This window comes from Mauremys mutica, chromosome 1, assembly GCF_020497125.1.
Source record: "Mauremys mutica isolate MM-2020 ecotype Southern chromosome 1, ASM2049712v1, whole genome shotgun sequence".
In the NCBI taxonomy this organism is placed as follows: domain Eukaryota; kingdom Metazoa; phylum Chordata; order Testudines; family Geoemydidae; genus Mauremys; species Mauremys mutica.
The window spans coordinates 52,111,450-52,130,952 of NC_059072.1; the positions used below are offsets into that span (position 1 = coordinate 52,111,450).

The window sequence follows — 19,503 nt, forward strand, 5'->3', positions numbered from 1 at the left end:
CAGCTACCAGGAAGTAGAGTTTTAACCTTATATCAACAGAACACAGTATTCATCAACATAGTAATATTAGCCCAACAGAAAGAACTCAGGTATTATAGGTGTTCTATTGAAAAACTGCATCAACAAGACTTTTCAGTCTTATGTCTTTGATAATGCCATTTCTGATATCTTAAAACCAGCTACTGCCTTAACATCTTCTGTAGTTGCTACCGCATTCCAAAGTGAGGTTTACTCTACTGGTACTGAAGATATTCAAATATGAAGATAAGGAACATCAATTTCAAATCCTACTCAGCTTCTGTATTTACTAGTTTGAAACTACAATAAACAGTGGCTTTAATGCATTGGATTCCTGAATGATAACTATTTCAAAAAAGAAGCTAAATTGTGTAACATAATACCATTTCCCATCTTTGAAAAAATGAAATATAACTATGCAGTGGTTTGTGCTTACAGTGTACAGAGTAAATATGCTAGTTAGAGCAAGATTAGGTAAAATAAGACAAGAAAGCTTTGAAGTGTCGAAACCATAATGTAGTATTAAAATGTAGGTAATTCTTGGGAAAGTTCTGAATTTGTGTCATTAACTATGCAGTTTCTGGTCACATAATGTAGACCTATCCTAAAGACACAATTTACTCAGTAGTTTGCTGGTCCATGTGACTTATTCTGCCTTTTCTTTTGCTGTGGCAATTTGGAAGCTGTGCATTCCCAAGTACTATCTGAGTCACTCCCTGTGCACTGAGGAACTCAGGAATATAATTTCATGAAACTCAGAAAAGTCATGAACTGGAACCGTTTAGATCATATTACACAAAATCCTTGGGTACCTATGAAGTAAGGCATTCATCATGATGTAACAACAACCATTGTAGAGTTAAGATTGCCACTGAATTTCCACAATAAAACTAATTGTGCCCCCCTTCACCTAAAATCCACAAAGAAATACTGGCCTGAAAATTGGTGGATTATATCTGAAGCTAAATTAAGCTGGAGGCTCTTGAAATAAAACATCTTAAATAGAGGTGTACACCAGAGTCCAAAACATTCTCAAATTTTATTTGCCACCTTACAGAAAAAGGCGGGAGGAAGTGGGCGGAGACAGACAAAAAGGTAGATAGATGGAAGTAGATAAATCTAATGTACTGGATAATAGATATGACCGAAGATTAGAATTGACTAAACTTTAAGGGCTACACAATACAGGTAAGGATTTATTAGTAAGATTTTAAATAGTAACATCAGACTGGACTGTAATTTAAAATAGCACAAATTAGCGCTGAACAGCTAAGCTTTCGTTTAATAAAAGGCAGGGGGGAAATGTAGTCCTTAGCCATATAGCAAAAGTCCTTAAAATGTAAATTGAAGTTAATCAGTTAATCTCTCTAAAAATTAAGACACTCAAAAAGTGTAATTTAATAGAAACTTTTTCTAATACGTTTTTGGCAGATTTTGGTTTCATAACAGAAAGTAGAAGACATTTAAAATTAATTATATTGGATTCAACCATTTGACAGAGACCATTTCACGTAAGTGAAAAGTCAGTTAAGACTGATTTTATGATATTGCATTCTAAACTCTAATTTTTTTTAGAAGCAAAGGTGTGTGTAAAACAATTCTGTTCTCTATCCTTGAGAAGCTGAAATTTAAGTAGATAGTGTGATTGCCGTTTACATTGCCTCTGCTTTGTGGTTCTTTGCTCCCTTTTTGAGTCCCCCCACTAGCCCCAAGAACCTCAGGACCTTCTAGTGTGCTCACTTCCTATGGAACTTAGGTAGACTGTAGGAAGTGTGATAGGTGATGGAAAATCATGGAGCTTGGAAGGGAAGGACATTGGTGAAGGTGGCTATAGATGATTCCAGTTGGGTGGGGAAAGTGGTGGAGGAGGGAGAGCAGCAGTAATGGGAATGGGAGCATGTGGAGATAGTGGAAAAGAGGAGCATAGGGTGATGGTAAAGTGGGGTAATGCTCCCCTTTCGCAGGTCATTTGGTGAATGCCTATGACCTTGGAAAGTTCTGCAGCACCCCACTGCCCTGCTGTGAGCCTCAGTGTGGTTATTGAACCAAGCCTCAATAGATTTAGCAACAACAACCACCTTTAATGATTCAGACCCTTATTAGGCATGGCAGATCCTGACAAACTTAAATAGTGTCATCAGATCCCTGACAAGCCTAAACAGGATCATCGGGAGACAGCCTATTCTACTTATGTTCATCAGCTGGACAGCGATGCCATTTTATTTTAGGAGCTTAGAAGCTTCCTAAGACTTTCAGGGAGACAGGAGGGTTTGATTGAGCACTGGAAATCCTTTCAGGCATGTGGGTCTGGGAAGGGACCCCCCATCAATTTCCATGCAGGACAGCACAAGACTTCCACCAGCCTCTCAAGTTTGTTTGGGGGTCTTGACAAGCTTCCTAATGCCAGCCAGGTTGAAGGGTTGGTAATGGCACAATGAGCTCCTTCAGGATATTCTGTGGCTCGTACACTTACTCACACGGAGCTGTATTTCTGTGCACATCCTATTAGGGGACTGCATGTGGAGAAAGAGAAGAGTCACAGGAGGAGCATGAGCAACACCCTGATTGGCTGTTCCCCATAATCCTCTTGCTCTCCCCTTTCTATAGGCCATATAAGGCTACTACAAAGTGTGCACTGTCTAAAATCTGCGGGAGAGAAGCTTCACTCCTGTGTATCATGCAAGAATAGACCTTTGTGCCTGCAAATCTTATGAATGAGGCATTCGTTAAATAGCCTGCTCCCACCTCCGAATAACATTTCCTGTTCCCCTCAGTCCTAGGTTAGAAATATTTTTAAAAAATTAGGAAACAGCCAGCCAAAAACTTTTGCTTTTGAGTTGAGGTTTCAGGTGATTTTAAGTATATACTATCTCATGGAGCATTTGAGTTAAAAACAATAATTTGTTGTGTGTTTGTACAGCTCCTAGCACAATGGAGTCCTGGTTCATGACTAGGGTTTTTAGGAACTCTGGTAATACAAATAATTAATCATATTAATACTGATAGAAACAAGGAATTTAAAAATAAAACTTTCACTACTTAAACAAGATCACTCTCACTCAACCAGCCACAACTTTAACTGCACCATTGGACTTAGATCAATGTAGTAGTAGCCTAAAGAGGAAAACGTTATATAGGAGTTTTTAAAGTTAATCTTATAAAAATATGCCCAATGCAACCATATTTAAGTGAAAGTTTGAGGAGATAATGCAATGAATGGAGGCCAATGACTATATGATTTATAATGGCACCATAGGAATCTCTTTAATGAATGCCTTTTCAAGATTTTTTGTTAATTTAGTTCTTAAAGGAGTCAACTGCAAGTGTGGTGTAAATAATTTCTTGGCTAATTTATACTTGGGGGGGCATGCACGCGCACACACACTCATCGTGGTTTGGAAATTGATGGAAGAATGAATGAGACCTCCAAATATGCCTTTTTGCTTTAGTGGTGTTAACTTGTGCATTTGTGTTAGCTTTGGCAGCTCAGCTCACTTGTGTTATGTCTGCTGGAATAGAGGAAAGTTGTTGTTGCTCTTTGGGTGAGAGTCCATACCTTGTCTGAGAAGTATAAATGTAATTTTTAATTTCCTTGCTTACTAATTTTTCTTTTTTAATTCAGACATTCATTAACGCTAATGAATTTACACTTAAAGCACAGATATATACCATAATACCATTTTTAGAAGTGTTAGTGGAGAATGTACTATTGTTTATAATGTGGTTATGGGCTCACTGGGCACCTGCTATGTACTACATACCTATGCACTGAGCTGGAATCTTTTTAAAGTATGGGGAGTGCATTTACTGGACTGAAATCCTGATCTATTGAAGTCAGTGGCGATCTTGGGATGTGAGAATCGGTGCATCTGAGGAGATACGGGTTTAAGTGCAATTCTTCACATCAAAATGAGGCTCTTATCAACATGTCCCACCTGTTTGGTCTTACTCCTGTTTCTGAGTAGAAGTAACTTGATGGCTGTGCAGCAGTGCTCTCTTTAACGCAGGTGTGGATTGCCTTAGATCCGTTATGCTCATCATGCTTCATCTTGTGCTTATATGCACAGCTGTGTGCCTGTACAGTGCAGTTACCGTGCACAGCTGTGTGCCTGTACTGTGCAGTTACTGTGCACAGCTGTGTGCCTATACTGTGCAGTTACCGTGCACAGCTGTGTGCCTGTACAGTGCAGTTACCGTGCACAGCTGTGTGCCTGTACTGTGCAGAATTTAGAATTGACAAGTGGGGAGCCTAATTTATGGCAATGTTTGAGTTTATTCTTTAATTGTTTAAACAAAGTGACAATGTGGTTTTTGCACATTCTTAGTTATGGGGTTGTAACATTCTCATTCTGAGCCCAGTCTTTTTTCGTTTCATTGCTGTTGAGTAGTTAATGCATATATCTCTGTCACCATCTTAACACAGAACTAATCAAAGAAATATGATCTGAGAAAAAATGTAGCCTGTGCAATAAAAACCTGAAACAAACTTCCAGTGAGTAAATATGAACATTAAGGTCAGATAAAAGTTTTTAAATGATCCCATCTCCAAAAGATTTTCCCATTTAATGTCTATGGTAAACAGAATTTCATCAAAGAATCAAAATGACTTTCTTGTCAGTTTCAGGAAATCTCAGACTAAAGCAAATTTGCACTCTGATGGAATCCTACAAAACTACAATGACATTGAAATGTATGATACCTGTGTAAAGGAATATAGTTATTATCCTTAGTGTCTAAATCTACCAGTCTCATTTGTTTCCTACTAGTAAACCCTAAAAGTTACACTCAAAAGCGGGGGTTCTTTAAACTTTTCATTCTGCAGATCAAATCACAAGAGAGAGATCTTTCATGGGACATCCCTGCTCCCAACCCCTCCTTCCTGTTGCTTGGTTCTCTAAACATTTAATTCTACAGACCACCACAAAGAATTCCCCAGGTCTCTTGTGGTCCATAGATCCCAACTTTAGAATCACAGATCTAATGGACAAATCTCATAGTCTTTATACAGGTAATACTTACATTCAGGTTAATGGATATATGCTTATTTAAGGATAGGAGTGCCTTACCCTATTTAAAAATAACACTTAACTATCACATAGCACTTTTTGTTGGTAGACATCAAAGTGCTTTTCAGTGGAAGGTAAAGTTCATTAGAACTGGGGAAAATGAGACGTGGAGTGGTGAAGTGACTTGCTTAGGGTCGCATGGGAGGTGACTGGCAGAGCCACTTTATTGTAATGAATTTCTCCTTCTCACAAGAACCATGGAATATTTTCCATCTGAACAGCTAGCAATAGAGTTATCGATCTCTAATTTAAATGTTTAAGTATATTTTCATATAAAATGATTGGTGTGCTTTTGGCCAACATTTAGGTATTATATATATGTCAGGTATCAGGGATATAGGAGAGAATGAATGCCCTCCTAGCGAGCCAAACAAACATTTTCTTCACTAATAGAAAGTCAAGACTAGATTTTTAAATAAATAGCATGATGATTTGGTATGAACAGCTGTATTTATTCAGCTGAAACAAAAATATTTTTTTCATTTCAGTGCTTACCATTTAGTGTTCATTTAGTGTGCTATTTCATACCATTGTGCTGACTTACTGTTGCTTGAAACGAATGAGATTCTCACCTCTGAGCTATATCAGTAACAGGTTCTAAATGTAGCTAGATTCCAAAGATTAACATACAAGATACATGAGCAAGCTCTTGCTGACCTATACAGTACTTGCATTGTAATAGGTCATATTTCAGCTCCTGTGTTTTTGATAAATAGCTTGGCTCTAAAAGCTCTGTCCAAGGTTCTGAAATCTCTTATGATGTATGAGCATGTCTAGCTGATAAATTCTGATGCCAGACTGTGTGTGATAGTGATTCATCAGGTTTGTAAAATTTGTGTTCAGCAAAACATATTGAATTTATAAAGATCCAAATTTGGGATATTTTAAAATTAGTACTGGCATGTTCTCCTTTCTATTTTTAAACATCTTTCTGAAAATAATGTGCACATGGTCAGAAACAACTAGGATTTAATCAGAAACTGTCAACTTTAACTTGAAAGCAAGTTATTCATTAGTAATATATCAAATGAGATGATTTTCTGTATTAGGAATGCTTACAGGCCAATGGCATTATGCAGCAGGCCATGAATAAGTGGAAATGTTAAATGTCTGTTTGCAAGCGGACACACACAAAAATGAACGTGAAAGCACTGGAGAATTTCAAAGTTAGGGTTCTGACCTACACAAATGCTGCCAATAATTCTAGAGAAATGTTTATTTCAGATGAGTTCAGAAAGATAAAATCTGTTAAAGTAGTTGATTACAATACTTTAAAAATATTAAAGCATAGTAAAAACCAAAATGCTTTTTGTCCTATTTTTGTTTCATATGCAAGATTCTTACATGTTGTTTTAATAATTTTTAATTCTCTAAATGTACTCTTTTCATTCCCTAAATGGATACTCCATTTTTCCTTCTGACTTAGTTCTCTGTATTTGTATACACAACCACTAACTGGAGCAAGGTAGCAATTTTGCTGATAGCTTCTTCATCTGTCTTCTACCACCTGGAGGTTAACACTCCTTAGCATGTCATACTTCAGTTTTGGACTACTTTTTCCACTGTATCCAGGAATAGTCAGATTTACTCCGATAGAATTCGGATTTAAATTTAGAGTCAGCAACAGTGTCCATTTGCTGTTTCAAGGCCCAGCCTTACTCTTAATGAATAGAAGGGGAATGTTGCCATTAAGGTCATTGTGAGTGGGATCAAGCATTCATTTTATTTCAGTGTACGTCATTCAGTTATTTGCATGTCACATCTTCAAAGCTGGAGAGATTAATAAACCCTTTATTGGCGATGGTTGCTGTTGTAGCAGAACAGAATTCTGATCCCACAGAGAGATCCTAAATGTCAACAAGATTGCTAAGTTCTGTTAAAAATTGTGTGTCTGTGTACCAAGCAACATAAACTTTAGACACTGTTAATCATTAAATTGGCCTTTTTATTGCAGCCAAAGTATTGGATTTACATTATTTGAGTCTAATAATTAAATCCAATCTTCAGACACCAAGTAAAAAAATAAATCTAATTCGCTGACAGCAGTAGGTCCCTGTTTTTTTCTCCTTGAGGATGAAGAGGGGTGTGTGTGTGTGTGTGTGTGTGTGTGTGTGTTTTAATGACCAACAGGTACATATATATAGTTATTACTTATTAACCATATGGATAACTACTTTATATTAGTATTTATTGTGTTATTTATTTCAGTTATACAGCCTAAAAAACAGCAAAAATTTCCTATGCAGTCAAAGCTGCATTTCAACTGGAAAATATATAAAGAGATTTATAGAGAGAGATTTTATAAGACATTAAAATGAATTTGTTTATTGTCAAAGAGGAGCCCCCAGATGGATTCTCTTTTTTTAAGAAACAAGCCAAAAACTCTTTTGATTTTAATCAAAAATGTATTTTTCCTCATAAAAAATGTTTCACATACTCACTGTGTCTACTCTACAGAATTTGTCCATTTCATTACACCACGTGTCAATTCTAGTTTATCTGGTCATTGCAAAAACACACTGCTAGTGTGTGTAATACAGCACAGGAGGAGGTATTGCTCAGTTCTACTATTACTTAATTAAAAAAAATACAGAAAATGTTCTTGGCTACTTGCACTGTATTCCAGACTGAAAAGTCACATGGAAGTTCTAAAAAATGGAGTAATTGTATTTGGTTGGCACAATACCCTTAGAAGTCAGTTAGTTAAAATCCTTTTTATGCTGAATCAGTACATATTCCTATTTGTCAACACCAGCAGCAATGCCCAGACTTCTGATTTCTAACGAGTAATACTTTTTTTTTGCCTTTTTATTTAGCACAACTGCAGTCTTGTACTTTTCCAACATTGGTGTTTACACTGGTGTTTCATGACATATTCGTTGGTACTCCTATCACAGTTGCTTTTACTTCCAGTGATGTGCTTTTCTCTTTGCCGGTGTCCCAAAGACTGATTAGAGGAGGATAAAGCTCATTGAGTGAAAAGGATTGTTTTTTCAGGTAATTCCTTAAATAGCCGTGTCCTGCACCGCAGTTAATTTCTTGTGAGATGCAACTGTAGAGATATACCACACAGATGACTCCTAAGAGAACTCCAAGGCAGGCAAGGAATTCTATTATGTTGGTCTTTTCATAATTTTTCACTGCAAGGTCCAATCCTTTTGTGGTGACATTGACACATTGTTTTTTATTCTGCTGGTAGATGGTGGGAATTTCTATACAAATTTCATATTCAGTTGATGGATTTAGATGAGTAAGATTATATACCTTTATATCAGATGGAATTCGAACACTCTGTGCAGCCTGAGAGTTCTCGGTCTTCTGAAATGCAGTCCATCTAATGCTGGATTTCAGAATTTTAGAACTTGCTTTCCAAGACACCAGAATAGAATTAGATTGCACTTCTTTTATTTTAATATTCAAAGATCCATTGCTGTCCTGGGGGAAGGAACCATCCACTTTAATCATAACTGATTTTAAATCTGCTCCAACTAGGTTAGTTGCTATGCATGTATATAGTCCACTTTCTTTTCGTGTAACATCACTTATGTCTAATGTTCCTTCAGAATGGACATAGTATTTATCAATAACTGTATTAGGCAAAAGTTTGTGACCTGATGGTGTTATCCAGTATATTTCAGGTTCTGGTTCTGCTGTTGCTCTGCAGTGTAAGGAAACATAGCTGCCAGTTTCTAAATCCAGAGTTGAGGGAAAACTTTCGGGCGCTATCAGTGGGAGGCAGATTTCCATCATTTCCCTAAAGTGTACCTGCCTCACATTCTGGCCTTGAAATTCTGGAGGATCCACACAAAATAATGAATCTGGCTCCATGAATCGAATGTTGGTTTTATTCATGTTAATCCAGCGGATGACACAATCACATCTGATTGGATTGCTGTGTATACTGATTTCCTTGAGGTTAGGTAAAGAGTCTATTGTATTACGGTACAGGGCACTAAGTGCATTACTATTGAGCATGAGTGATTCTAGCTTGGGAAGTTTATAGAAAGCGTTTGGATGGATGTATGATAATCTGGGGTTATTGGTAGCTTCTATTTTTCTTAAATCTGGCAAATTGTCAACAGCAAGACTATCTATAGAAATTAGTTCAGGCATGTTATTAATTCCCAATTCTTTTAGGTGCAGCATATTGCTAAAATCTCCTCTTCGTATTCTGTTAATAGGATTCTTATTTAGATCCAAAAATTTGAGATTTGTAACTTTTTGAAGAGCAACATGGGGCACTTTAACAAATCTATTGTCATAAAATGAGATGCTTTCTAAATTGTCAAGGCCAACCAAAGCATTATCAGGTATTTGAGTGAGATTTACGCCTGCTAAAACCAGGCTGCGCAGATTGATAAGAGGCTTAAAGTTCATTTCTTCGATTTTGATGATCGGATTTTCTCCAATCATGAGAATCTCAAGGTTAGGAATAGCTTCAAACCACTTACTGTTGATCATCTGTAGGCTGTTTGAATTGAGATGAAGTCTAAGAAGATTATCAAGGCCTATAAAAGCTCCTGATGCAATTGTGGAAAGCAAGTTGTGATTAATGTAGAGTTCTTGCAAATTGTTCAGTCCAGACAGACATTCTTCAGGCAGCTCAGTAAGTTTGTTTTCCTCAAGGTACACCGAAAGAAGCTGTGGCATCTTTCTAAGGTTAATACTGATCACTGAGGATAAATTGTTTTGAGATAAATCAAGACCAGTAAGGTTCACTGGGAAGTCTACTGAGTGTTCAATTTTTGCAATGTTGTTTGTCTGTAGAAGTAGAACCTGTGTGTCAGCAGGCAGTCTTGTTGGGAAATTAACAAGGCCTAAATCATTACAGTCCACTGTTGGAGCTTCCATATATATGGATCTTGGGCTAAACCAAGGTCTGATCTCACAGGTACATGACTGAGGGCAGTCTACCTTTTTATCTACAGCTTGTACAAATGCAGTGATAGCTAGGCCAAGTAGAAAATGAATTTTGAGTGGCATGTCCTTCATTTTAGCTCAAGTCTTCAGAAAAGTAATGGGCCCTTAAGGATACCACAGATGCTGTTTTCAACTTCAGTAAGAGCTGGTCACTTGATAAAACAAATACTTGCATTTGTCAAATGATGAATGCCAAAGAAGCACAAAGATTTTCTTCCCGAAAATAAGTGATAACTTCGTAACCACCTGGTCCAATGATAACAGGCATGTTGTGGAAATGAAGGTCACTGTCTCCTTGATGCCATAAAACTGATAAGGTTTGTGATGATGAAGCATGTATAGATGGTCATAGATGATCAAGCAATTCATTTATTTGCTAGTATTAACTTCAGATCCCATGACTGATTATTGTTCACAGGAATGACAGGATGACCTAAAATATAAGAAGAGGAAATAATTAGTATGAAAAAACTATAAGGCTATAAAATAATTTAGCCGTCTCGCTATAATATTAATTGTTGCAGGTAAGAAAAGAAAATGGCTGTGGTTTCTGGAGTATTGCAGTGGCATCTAGTCAGCATAAATAAAGTTAATATAGTAATATAGCAAGCTGAAGATCCAAAGAATAATAAACAAAATATATCACTACGGTTTTTCCACATATTTCTGGCTACTTTAGAATATTTTTCTTTCCTACTGTTATCATTAAAAGCAGACTCTGCTATATTGGCTTTGAAAACTTAACCACTGAGCTCTAATTCTTGCAGAGTATGAATTTTTACTCTTTGAAGACTGAGTTTATAAATATAAAGAACATAATGTATATGTAATCAAGGAAAAAGGAACAGTTGCATTAATATACACCCAAAATAAGTGCATCCTGAGACATGTCCATGAGATATTTATACAGTAACATACAAAATTGATAATCCCCAGGTTTTGTCTTTTCCTAATTCCTTTTATAGCTGCTATTCTGGGAGCAAGCTTGAATTTTTAAAGATATCATTGGAGTGGAAAGTGTACCTTGTAATAAATTGTTTGTCATATTGGAAATTCAATCTAATTACTGCCCATCTTATTTTTACTTGAAAAATCTTACATTGCATTAGGATAACAAAGGGAAAGTGCCTTTATTGCAGTCAGGAAAAAAAAAGCACACTTAGCTGGTAATGATTTCAACTCAGAGTCTGAGCACCACCATTAAGATGCCGAGTGTCCGCAGTCCTCACTGACTTCAGTGGGTACTGAGGGCTCTCACCCCCTTCTGAGATGTGCTTATCATCTTGTAGAATCATACTTTAAAATATATCCTGTCTGCAGCTGTATGGTAGCTCTTTCCCTCTGAAAGAAACTGCTTTGAGCACATTCAAAACTATATTGTGAGAAATTTTGATGTCTTTATGCATGAAATGGGACACTCTACTGCATTTATTTTAAAACAGCAGACTGTGTACCAAAGCTCACCATACAGTGTGTGTCTGTGGAATCAACCATACTTTTCTTTATATGTTTATTTCTCATGTTGCCTTTTACTTCTAGTATTAAAATTCACAGTGGCATAGTTTACAAAAACTAAGGTAAGGTCAATGCTTCATTGATATTGATAAATGCATTTTGAAATGTCACTGGTATGGACAGATGGAAACACTACACACTTGGCAAAAGGTTCCTGTCTTCAGAGATGTAAAGCATATACAATCTGAACTAGTATCTGATTTGGCTGTTTTCCCGCCATTTGCTGGCACTAAGTCCTTATCTAGAAAACTGACTTACATATTACAGATAACTAGTATGTGTTCTGCTAGTGATAAAAGCTATCTCAAATTAAAATTGCTGAAGTAAGCAAGAGAGGCATATTGCAGTTTCTCCATCCTTTCCTTTTTCTGCTTTAGAAGGAATGCCTATTAATCCACTTGCTTAAGATCTAAGTTAACACCTATATTATCCTTGTTTTAAAATATTTGCCTTTTGTTTCTTATTTGCATCTTATCCATTCAATACTGTATATAATTTTAGTTGCTTGCATTAACAAATATATGTGATTTGGGTGTTTTTTTGTGGCACAATAGTTGCTATTAAAAAGTTGTCAGTTTTATTTAAGATAAATAGATAAGGTTGCTTTAGTCTCTTCAGCATCCTCTTTAACTTCCTCACACTTACTCCAGCAAATACCTTGATTACTGTAAATACCATGGTTAAATAACTGCAAATAATTAATTATCTAAGACATTTGACAAGTATTTGAGGTCTGCTCTTTGAATACATGTAAAGCTTTTTCATCACTTAACTTTACAATATAACTATATTAATAAAATGAACAGAAAATGTGTGAGCTAAACATACAGAAATCAGTCCGCTGCTTTGCAGTTTTATAATACATGTTACAGCAATGGTTCAGATCATCCTGAAATGCAAAGAAACACTAGTACAAAATAAAATAATCAAAATATAATCTGTTCCTTCATTTCTTGAAATGAGGTAAACGTCAGATTTACAAAGAAATAAATATATGCCTGGTCAGTTAGTTCTTGTAACTATGGGCTTATCTAGATGGAGAGTTAGCGTGTGAAAAGCTGGGTAGTTAAATATACAGTGCACCAGCATTCCACAAACTAAGTCTCCATGTGGACCCTGCTACTGCGCACTGCCTAGGCAAATCCTCACATTACTAATTTGTAGTGCGGAAGCATAATGGAATAAAATCTCATTCTGTGGGCAAGTTAGTGACAGAAAGGTAAAGGAGATATCATTTGATTCATAAAAATCTACAGAATCATAATTTCAATTGTTTGACCCTCTGGGATTCCAGTAATTTCTGGCTGGATGCTGACATCTTAACCAGTGCCTCATTACAACTCTTTTGTTATAATAAACAAAGCTGATAATCAGTACTACTGAACTGCTGTTACTTTTTTTTTTCCCAAATGATGGCAAACCAACTAGAAGCACTCCTTCCATTTATCTGTAACATTAAAAAAATAATAAAGTACCATATTCTAAGCATTAGCTGATAACACACTGTCAGTTGAGGGCACAGTCTAACTTTGCGAGGGCTGCATGTTTGACATGCTTGTGTTGAAAATCAACTTTTTAAAATTATACTTCAAAACATTTTCTCAAAGATATATTTACATAATTGTTCTAGGTTTGTCATGTTTAGCACTATTGTGTTTGTGGGAGAAAAGAGATTTTGAATGAAGCCCGATTTTACTCATTTCAATTGACATTATATTATCAAAATTTCTATCAACCAGAGGAGTTGGGAGCCGGGGGTGGGAGGGAGCAAGTTCTCCCCACCATGCTGCAAAGGGTAACACCATTGCAATTATGATTCTGTAGATTTTTACAAATCAAATGACACCTCCCTTCCCTTTCTCTCATTAACTTGCCCATGGAATTATACCTACTCCCAGACTGTTAGTTTCTCCTGCAAGCTGATCCTTGAATGCAAACCCTTGTTTCTGTGTGCTGCCCCATTTACTAATGGTCCATCTGCAGGGATCAGCTTGCAGTGCCACATCCTTATAACCAAACTATGCACAGACACAACTCCCTATGTTAAAAGCAAGGTTAAAAAGATGGGCCCAGTCCAAAAGTCCCTGCTTGAGCAAACTTCCCATTGATTTCTGGTATTCTTCTTCGGGTATTTTATTACAATAATTTCTGTGGAATTCAAACCTTTTTATAAGGGCTACTCTACACTAGCAGTGCTACATCACTGTAGCCACGGCAGTGCATCTGGTGAAGATGCTCTATGCTGATCTCCCGTCAGCATAATTACGTCACCTCTGCGAGAGCTAGTAACTTTGTCGGTGGGAGAGCATCTCCCGATGACATAGTGCTGTCCGCACCAGTGCTTAGGTTGGTTTAACTTGTGTCACTTGTGGGGGTGGCTTTTTCACACCTTTGAGCAACGTAAGTTATATTGCCATAATGAGTAGTGTAGACCTGCCCTAAGCGACCTCAGAACTGGGACAAATCAGTGCTGTTGATAATCGAGTCAAGCCAAGTTCATTCATTTCCCCCAAAGATAATTATACTCCTACAGTTAGTGTAGGTGATAAAATTAAAAAACAAAATACAAACTAGGGGGACTAGATTTTACTCTTAGCTTTTGTATGGCTAATTCTTTAACTTGTCATTTGAAAGCAATTATTGTGTTTCGGCGTTTGTTTGTTCCACGTATTGTTACAAACAGCTCTATCACTTGTATATGAATTGCAGGAAATCTAATTGACATTGTTCCACTAGAGTCTGACACAACTGATTGATTTCTAAAAACTTGTGTGGGAGGTAACCCAAGGACTAGTTTCTTTGTTGTGATTCAGGGAAGAGTACAAATTCAAGTACCACTTCCCTTTGGTCTGCCTGAGAAAGTTTTAAAAATGTTTGTCTCATTTAGTAACACTTACAGTTGCTTTTAAAATATACACTCATCCCTTTACTCAGGCCAAGCAAGCACTCAGTAAAACAATCTTTTTGCTGATAGCTTATTTGAGCTTTTTACACTAGATAGTTAATTGTTCTATACTGGGGTTAAAAAGGCAATGGGCTGAATACCATGACTGAGGATGTCAAAGAAGCCTAGGTGAGTTTGGCACCCAGCTTTCACTGAGATTTAATGAGTTGGGCACCTAGGCCACTCAGACTCCTTTGAAACTCCCAGCCAAAGTGAGTTAGGTGCCCAACTCCCATTGGAATTCAGTGGGAGTTAGGGGTCTAACTCACTTAGACTTATGAAAAACCCAGCCATATCTGGAAGGGGGAACCAAAAACCTCTCTTTGTGTTTTATTATAAATATGAATACTTTTCATTTAGAGTAGGTAAAATCTTTCGCCTGAGGATCACCACTCTCTTTGCAGACATCAGTTCAGACTCACTTAGGATAAGTGATAATCAAGCATTCTCTAAACTACAGTACCCGCACGAGGAAATAAGGAGACAGATCAACAGAGCCAGACGTGTACCCAGAAGCCTCCTACTGCAAGACAAACCCAAGAAAGAAAGCAACAGGACTCCACTGGCCATCACATACAGTCCCCAGCTAAAACCCCTCCAGCGCATCATCAGGGATCTACAACCCATCCTGGAGAATGATCACACACTTTCACAAGCCTGCCCACAGACAACCTGCCAACCTGAAGCATATTCTCACCAGCAACTGCACACCGCACCGTAGTAACTCTAGCTCAGGAACCAATCCATGCAACAAACCTCGATGCCAACTCTGCCCACATATCTACACCAGCGACACCATCACAGGACCTAACCAGATCAGCCACACCATACCGGTTCATTCACCTGCACGTCCACCAATGTAATATATGCCATCATATGCCAGCAATGCCCCTCTGCTATGTACATCGGCCAAACTGGACAGTCTCTAAGGAAAAGGATAAATGGACACAAATCAGATATTAGGAATGGCAATATACAAAAACCTGTAGGAGAACACTTCAACCTCCCTGGCCACACAATAGCAGATCTTAAGGTGGCCATCCTGCAGCAAAAAAACTTCAGGACCAGACTTCAAAGAGAAACTGCTGAGCTCCAGTTCATCTGCAAATTTGACACCATCAGCTCAGGATTAAACAAAGACTGTGAATGGCTTGCCAACTACAGAACCAGTTTCTCCTCCCTTGGTTTTCACACTTCAACTGCTAGAACAGGGCCTCATCCTCCCTGATTGATCTAACCTCGTTATCTCTAGCTTGCTTCTTGCTTGCACATATAAACCTGCCCCTGGAAATTTCCACCACTTGCATCTGAAGAAGTGGGTATTCACCCACGAAAGCTCATGCTGCAAAACGTCTGTTAGTCTATAAGGTGCCACAGGACTCTTTGCTGCTTGATTAATCATGAGAAGAGAAGATGCTAAGGTGATAACATGGGAGAAGGAAGGAAATAAATAATGTACAGAACAAGACTTCAGGGGTGTTTGGGTGGTAAAGTGTGTGTCAAATTAGTGGGGAGTTTTAAATATAATTACATTTTTATGTATGACTTCAGCATACCATACTAAATAGGAGAGCAGCAAATCCCTGGATTCCTAATGTAGATTTTTTGGTGCCAAACCACAGAATCAAGTTGTGCAGCATTCATGCATTAGGTATTAAATGATATGTAGAAGATTAAATGTTTCTTACTCTGGCCACTGTGAACTTTCCTTATGTCAACTGGTTGTATTGATTTTTTGGGGGTGGGAGGGTTGGCTGTGATTATTTTCTAATCATGAACAGAGGTATACTAGGCACTTGAAAGTCAGAAGTCACCTGCAATTTGCTGTTTAAAAAATTAACCTGCATATAAATTGATATTTTGCATTCAACATTAGAGTGTGCAAATTTCATTTTCCTTTAAAAAATGAAGCCTTACTGCATTATGTGTTTATATTGGAAAGTAAATACTCTGTAAGGCTTTATTTTTTTAATGATAAAAAAATGCAGCCTGTTTAATGTTGTATGCAAAATATTTCTCTGTGTGTGTGTGTGTGTGAGAGAGAGAGATTATTTATGCTTCATGTACCTACTCAAGGTTTATATTGCATATGCAGTATTGGATGAACTATGAAAATAGATACCCAGGTATACTGGGAGATTTCTTGTGAAAGCTAATATGCCTCTGGCAAAGAGATTATCCAGTACTACTACCTGTCAACTAAAACTTATATACTGAGGAATTATCAGGTTTGTCATTTCTTGCTGTAGTGCAGTTAGATGCTTCCTGCTTAATACAAATGCATTAGATATGTAGATGATTTTATTCTAAGGTAACAGTCCCCTGAACACCTTGACCGGTACTCCCTGTCTCCATTAAACATGCCAATACTAGTAAACAAAGGGTACTGCCCCGCATTCCAATTCCAATAAAAATTCCAAACCAAAATTTTCCTACTTAAAATTATCATTTTTTGGTATTAATTACTTCTGATTTTTTTGAAGCTGAAATACTTTGTGCTGCACAAAGATCTAATTTACCAATCTGAAGTTTTAGGGGGAATTATCCACAAGGCCCTGCTTAGTTTTATTCAATCCATAGTCACACAAAACTCCCATTTCAACAGGAGTTTTTCCTGAATTAGGACTGAATAAAAACTGAGCAAAGACTTTTGGATTTGTCCCTAATAGAAATGGATAAATTTTAAATTTGCAATTTAAAAGTAGTAATAAAAAAATACAAAGAGAAACCAAAGGGCTAGGAGAATTTGTCCTATTCCCTTGAACAATGTGTATGGCATTTGCTAAATTTCTTAAACACACACTCATTCAAATAGTGCGGCTTCATCAACGTTTAATTTAAATGAAAAATTACACAGTTCTATTAAGTAGGAATTTTGTTGTGAGAGCTTTTTTGTCTATGAGCTAGTGAAGATCTCTCATGTCTTTTATGTTATAAAGAATGTTTAATGCAAGTGAATAGAGTAATCAGTAACTGTTCCCTTAGTGTGTATACAACATTTTCTCATCTAATTCAGTACAGACATATAAGAATCCAAAACAGAGGCCTCCATAATGTCTGCTGCTATTTGCCTAAACCTCTAAGTATTGTTTATAATTTTAATACTGTCTTTATTTACTTAGGAATCTAACTTGAACCCGTTCCAAATCTTTATGGGCAGGTTTCTTATCCTTTTTGGAAGTCCTTTACCACTGGTTGAAATCCACCCAGACTCCTCCATTAGATATTATAGCGATGTCTGTTGTTTTTTAAACAAATAAGAACATAAGAACATTGTTGTTTTTTTTTTAAAGTTGGTAAATTCCAGGTTCTGTCTTCAAATGGTTCATTTGTGAAACTAGAGTTTGCAGTGCTCAGTATTTACTTAAGTTGTGGGGTGCAAAGCAGATAGCAAAACCCTTTGTATTCAGCAGATTGATATACATAAGAACATAAGAATACGTTCAGTACTCTTTGAAATGGTGTGACCCTTTTCAGACTAATTATCTGTCCTGTGGGCAATGATTGGTATGCCTTAATTAGGTTTGTTTCACTTTCAGTCATTGATTCACAAGGGGGCGTTACCATTGTTTGAGCTGGGAAAGACATTCAGGGAATAGATAAACTGAAAATCGTTTCTCATCACTGGAGCAACCGACAGCTCAGAACCAAGTCAGAGTGGACAGAGAGGAAAAGAAGCCCATCAGGCTTTGGCAATCTTTCTTTTCCACTTCAGCAGTTAGAGAGACAGTGATAAAAAGTAAAAATGCAGCAGTTACACTAATATGCCCTGTTGGCAATAAGGCAAACATTTCAATTCACAAGGACCAATTTCGAGGTGGCAAGCATTTTCAAAACACAGCTGTTTATACAAAGCTACCTTTCAGATATGTCCATTGAAAGAGGCATTTCTAAATTCCTGCCATTCCAAACATTTTCAGCTGTTTAACTGGACAACAATTCTGAACGTGTCACTAAACCAGAAACAAGGGAATGGAAGATTTTGTATCTTGCTTTATTATAATTATAGCACTACGCAAAGTTTAATTTTTCTAATAAAAAGTGGAAAAGTTATGCATGTCTGAGTTGTTAAAAATGGAATTTTGCACATGTTCAATTGCTGAGAATATGTGCTTCTTCCTTATTTTTTCCTTCTGAACACACAATACACATTTTCTTTAGGTATATTTCTTGTTATTAATATTATAGGAAAAATTAAGACTAGAGAAGTATTGTTAACAGGAATCAGCCTTTTTATTTTCAACTAAAATCCCTATTTATTTGATGCATTTGAAGAATTATATGTGGTGCAAGAATGTGATTTTAACATACAGAGAAGAACAGGGATTTTTGTGATGTGCTAAGGTAAGTGATGCAGTTTCAGGGTAAACCAGTAAAAGACATTTTATTCAAACAGATATTTTATAATAGGCCTCGATTTCAACCTAACTACATTGTATTGCTTTCTTTCCTTCTCCAGAGTTGGACATGGGAATAGAATCCTGCTTCTTTTTATGGCCATGATCTTAACAGTTGAGGAGAAAGGGACTGTTATATGTTCTCACTTGAAAAACCTGGGTCAAGATTTTCATAAGTGACCATTAATTCTGGGTATCTCAATTTTGAGATGTTCAGCTTGAAATTCCTTAGAGGTGCCTGCTTTTCAGAGGCTGGGTGCTCAACACTTTCTGCAAATTAGACTTCTTTCAGGTGTGCTTAGTTGGACACCCCGAAGTTGAGGCACCCAAAATCATTAGTCGTGTTTGACGGTTTTTAGCTGTCGTTATTGTTTATTATTGGCTCCACGTCAGCTTCTGACTGGAAGATATCTAATGTAATGCCAGTGACTGGAAGATAGCTACTGTAATGCCAATATTTAAAAAGGGCTCTCGAGGTGATCCCAGCAATTACAGACCGGTAAGTCTAACATCAGTACTGGGAAAATTAGTTGAAACAATGGTAAAGAATAAAATTGTCAGACACATAGAAGAACATAAATTGTTGGGCAAAAGTCAACATGGTTTCTGTAAAGGGAAATCATGTCTTACTAATCTATTAGAG

The 19,503-nt window shown here is 37.0% G+C and overlaps 2 protein-coding genes across 7 annotated transcripts in view; one reads left to right on the forward strand and one right to left on the reverse strand.

The window, feature by feature from the left end:
* IMMP2L (inner mitochondrial membrane peptidase subunit 2) overlaps positions 1-19,503 on the forward strand; it is an 861,474-nt gene that overhangs the window by 432,445 nt on the left and 409,526 nt on the right. The window lies entirely within an intron of this gene.
* Positions 6,402-19,503, reverse strand: part of LRRN3 (leucine rich repeat neuronal 3) — a 48,881-nt gene continuing 35,779 nt past the window's right edge. Inside the window, exon 2 of the mRNA XM_044992940.1 lies at positions 6,402-10,437. Within this exon, the coding sequence (XP_044848875.1) occupies positions 7,950-10,076 (2,127 nt within the window). The 5' untranslated portion in view covers positions 10,077-10,437 and the 3' untranslated portion in view covers positions 6,402-7,949. The remainder of the gene's footprint in view (positions 10,438-19,503) is intronic.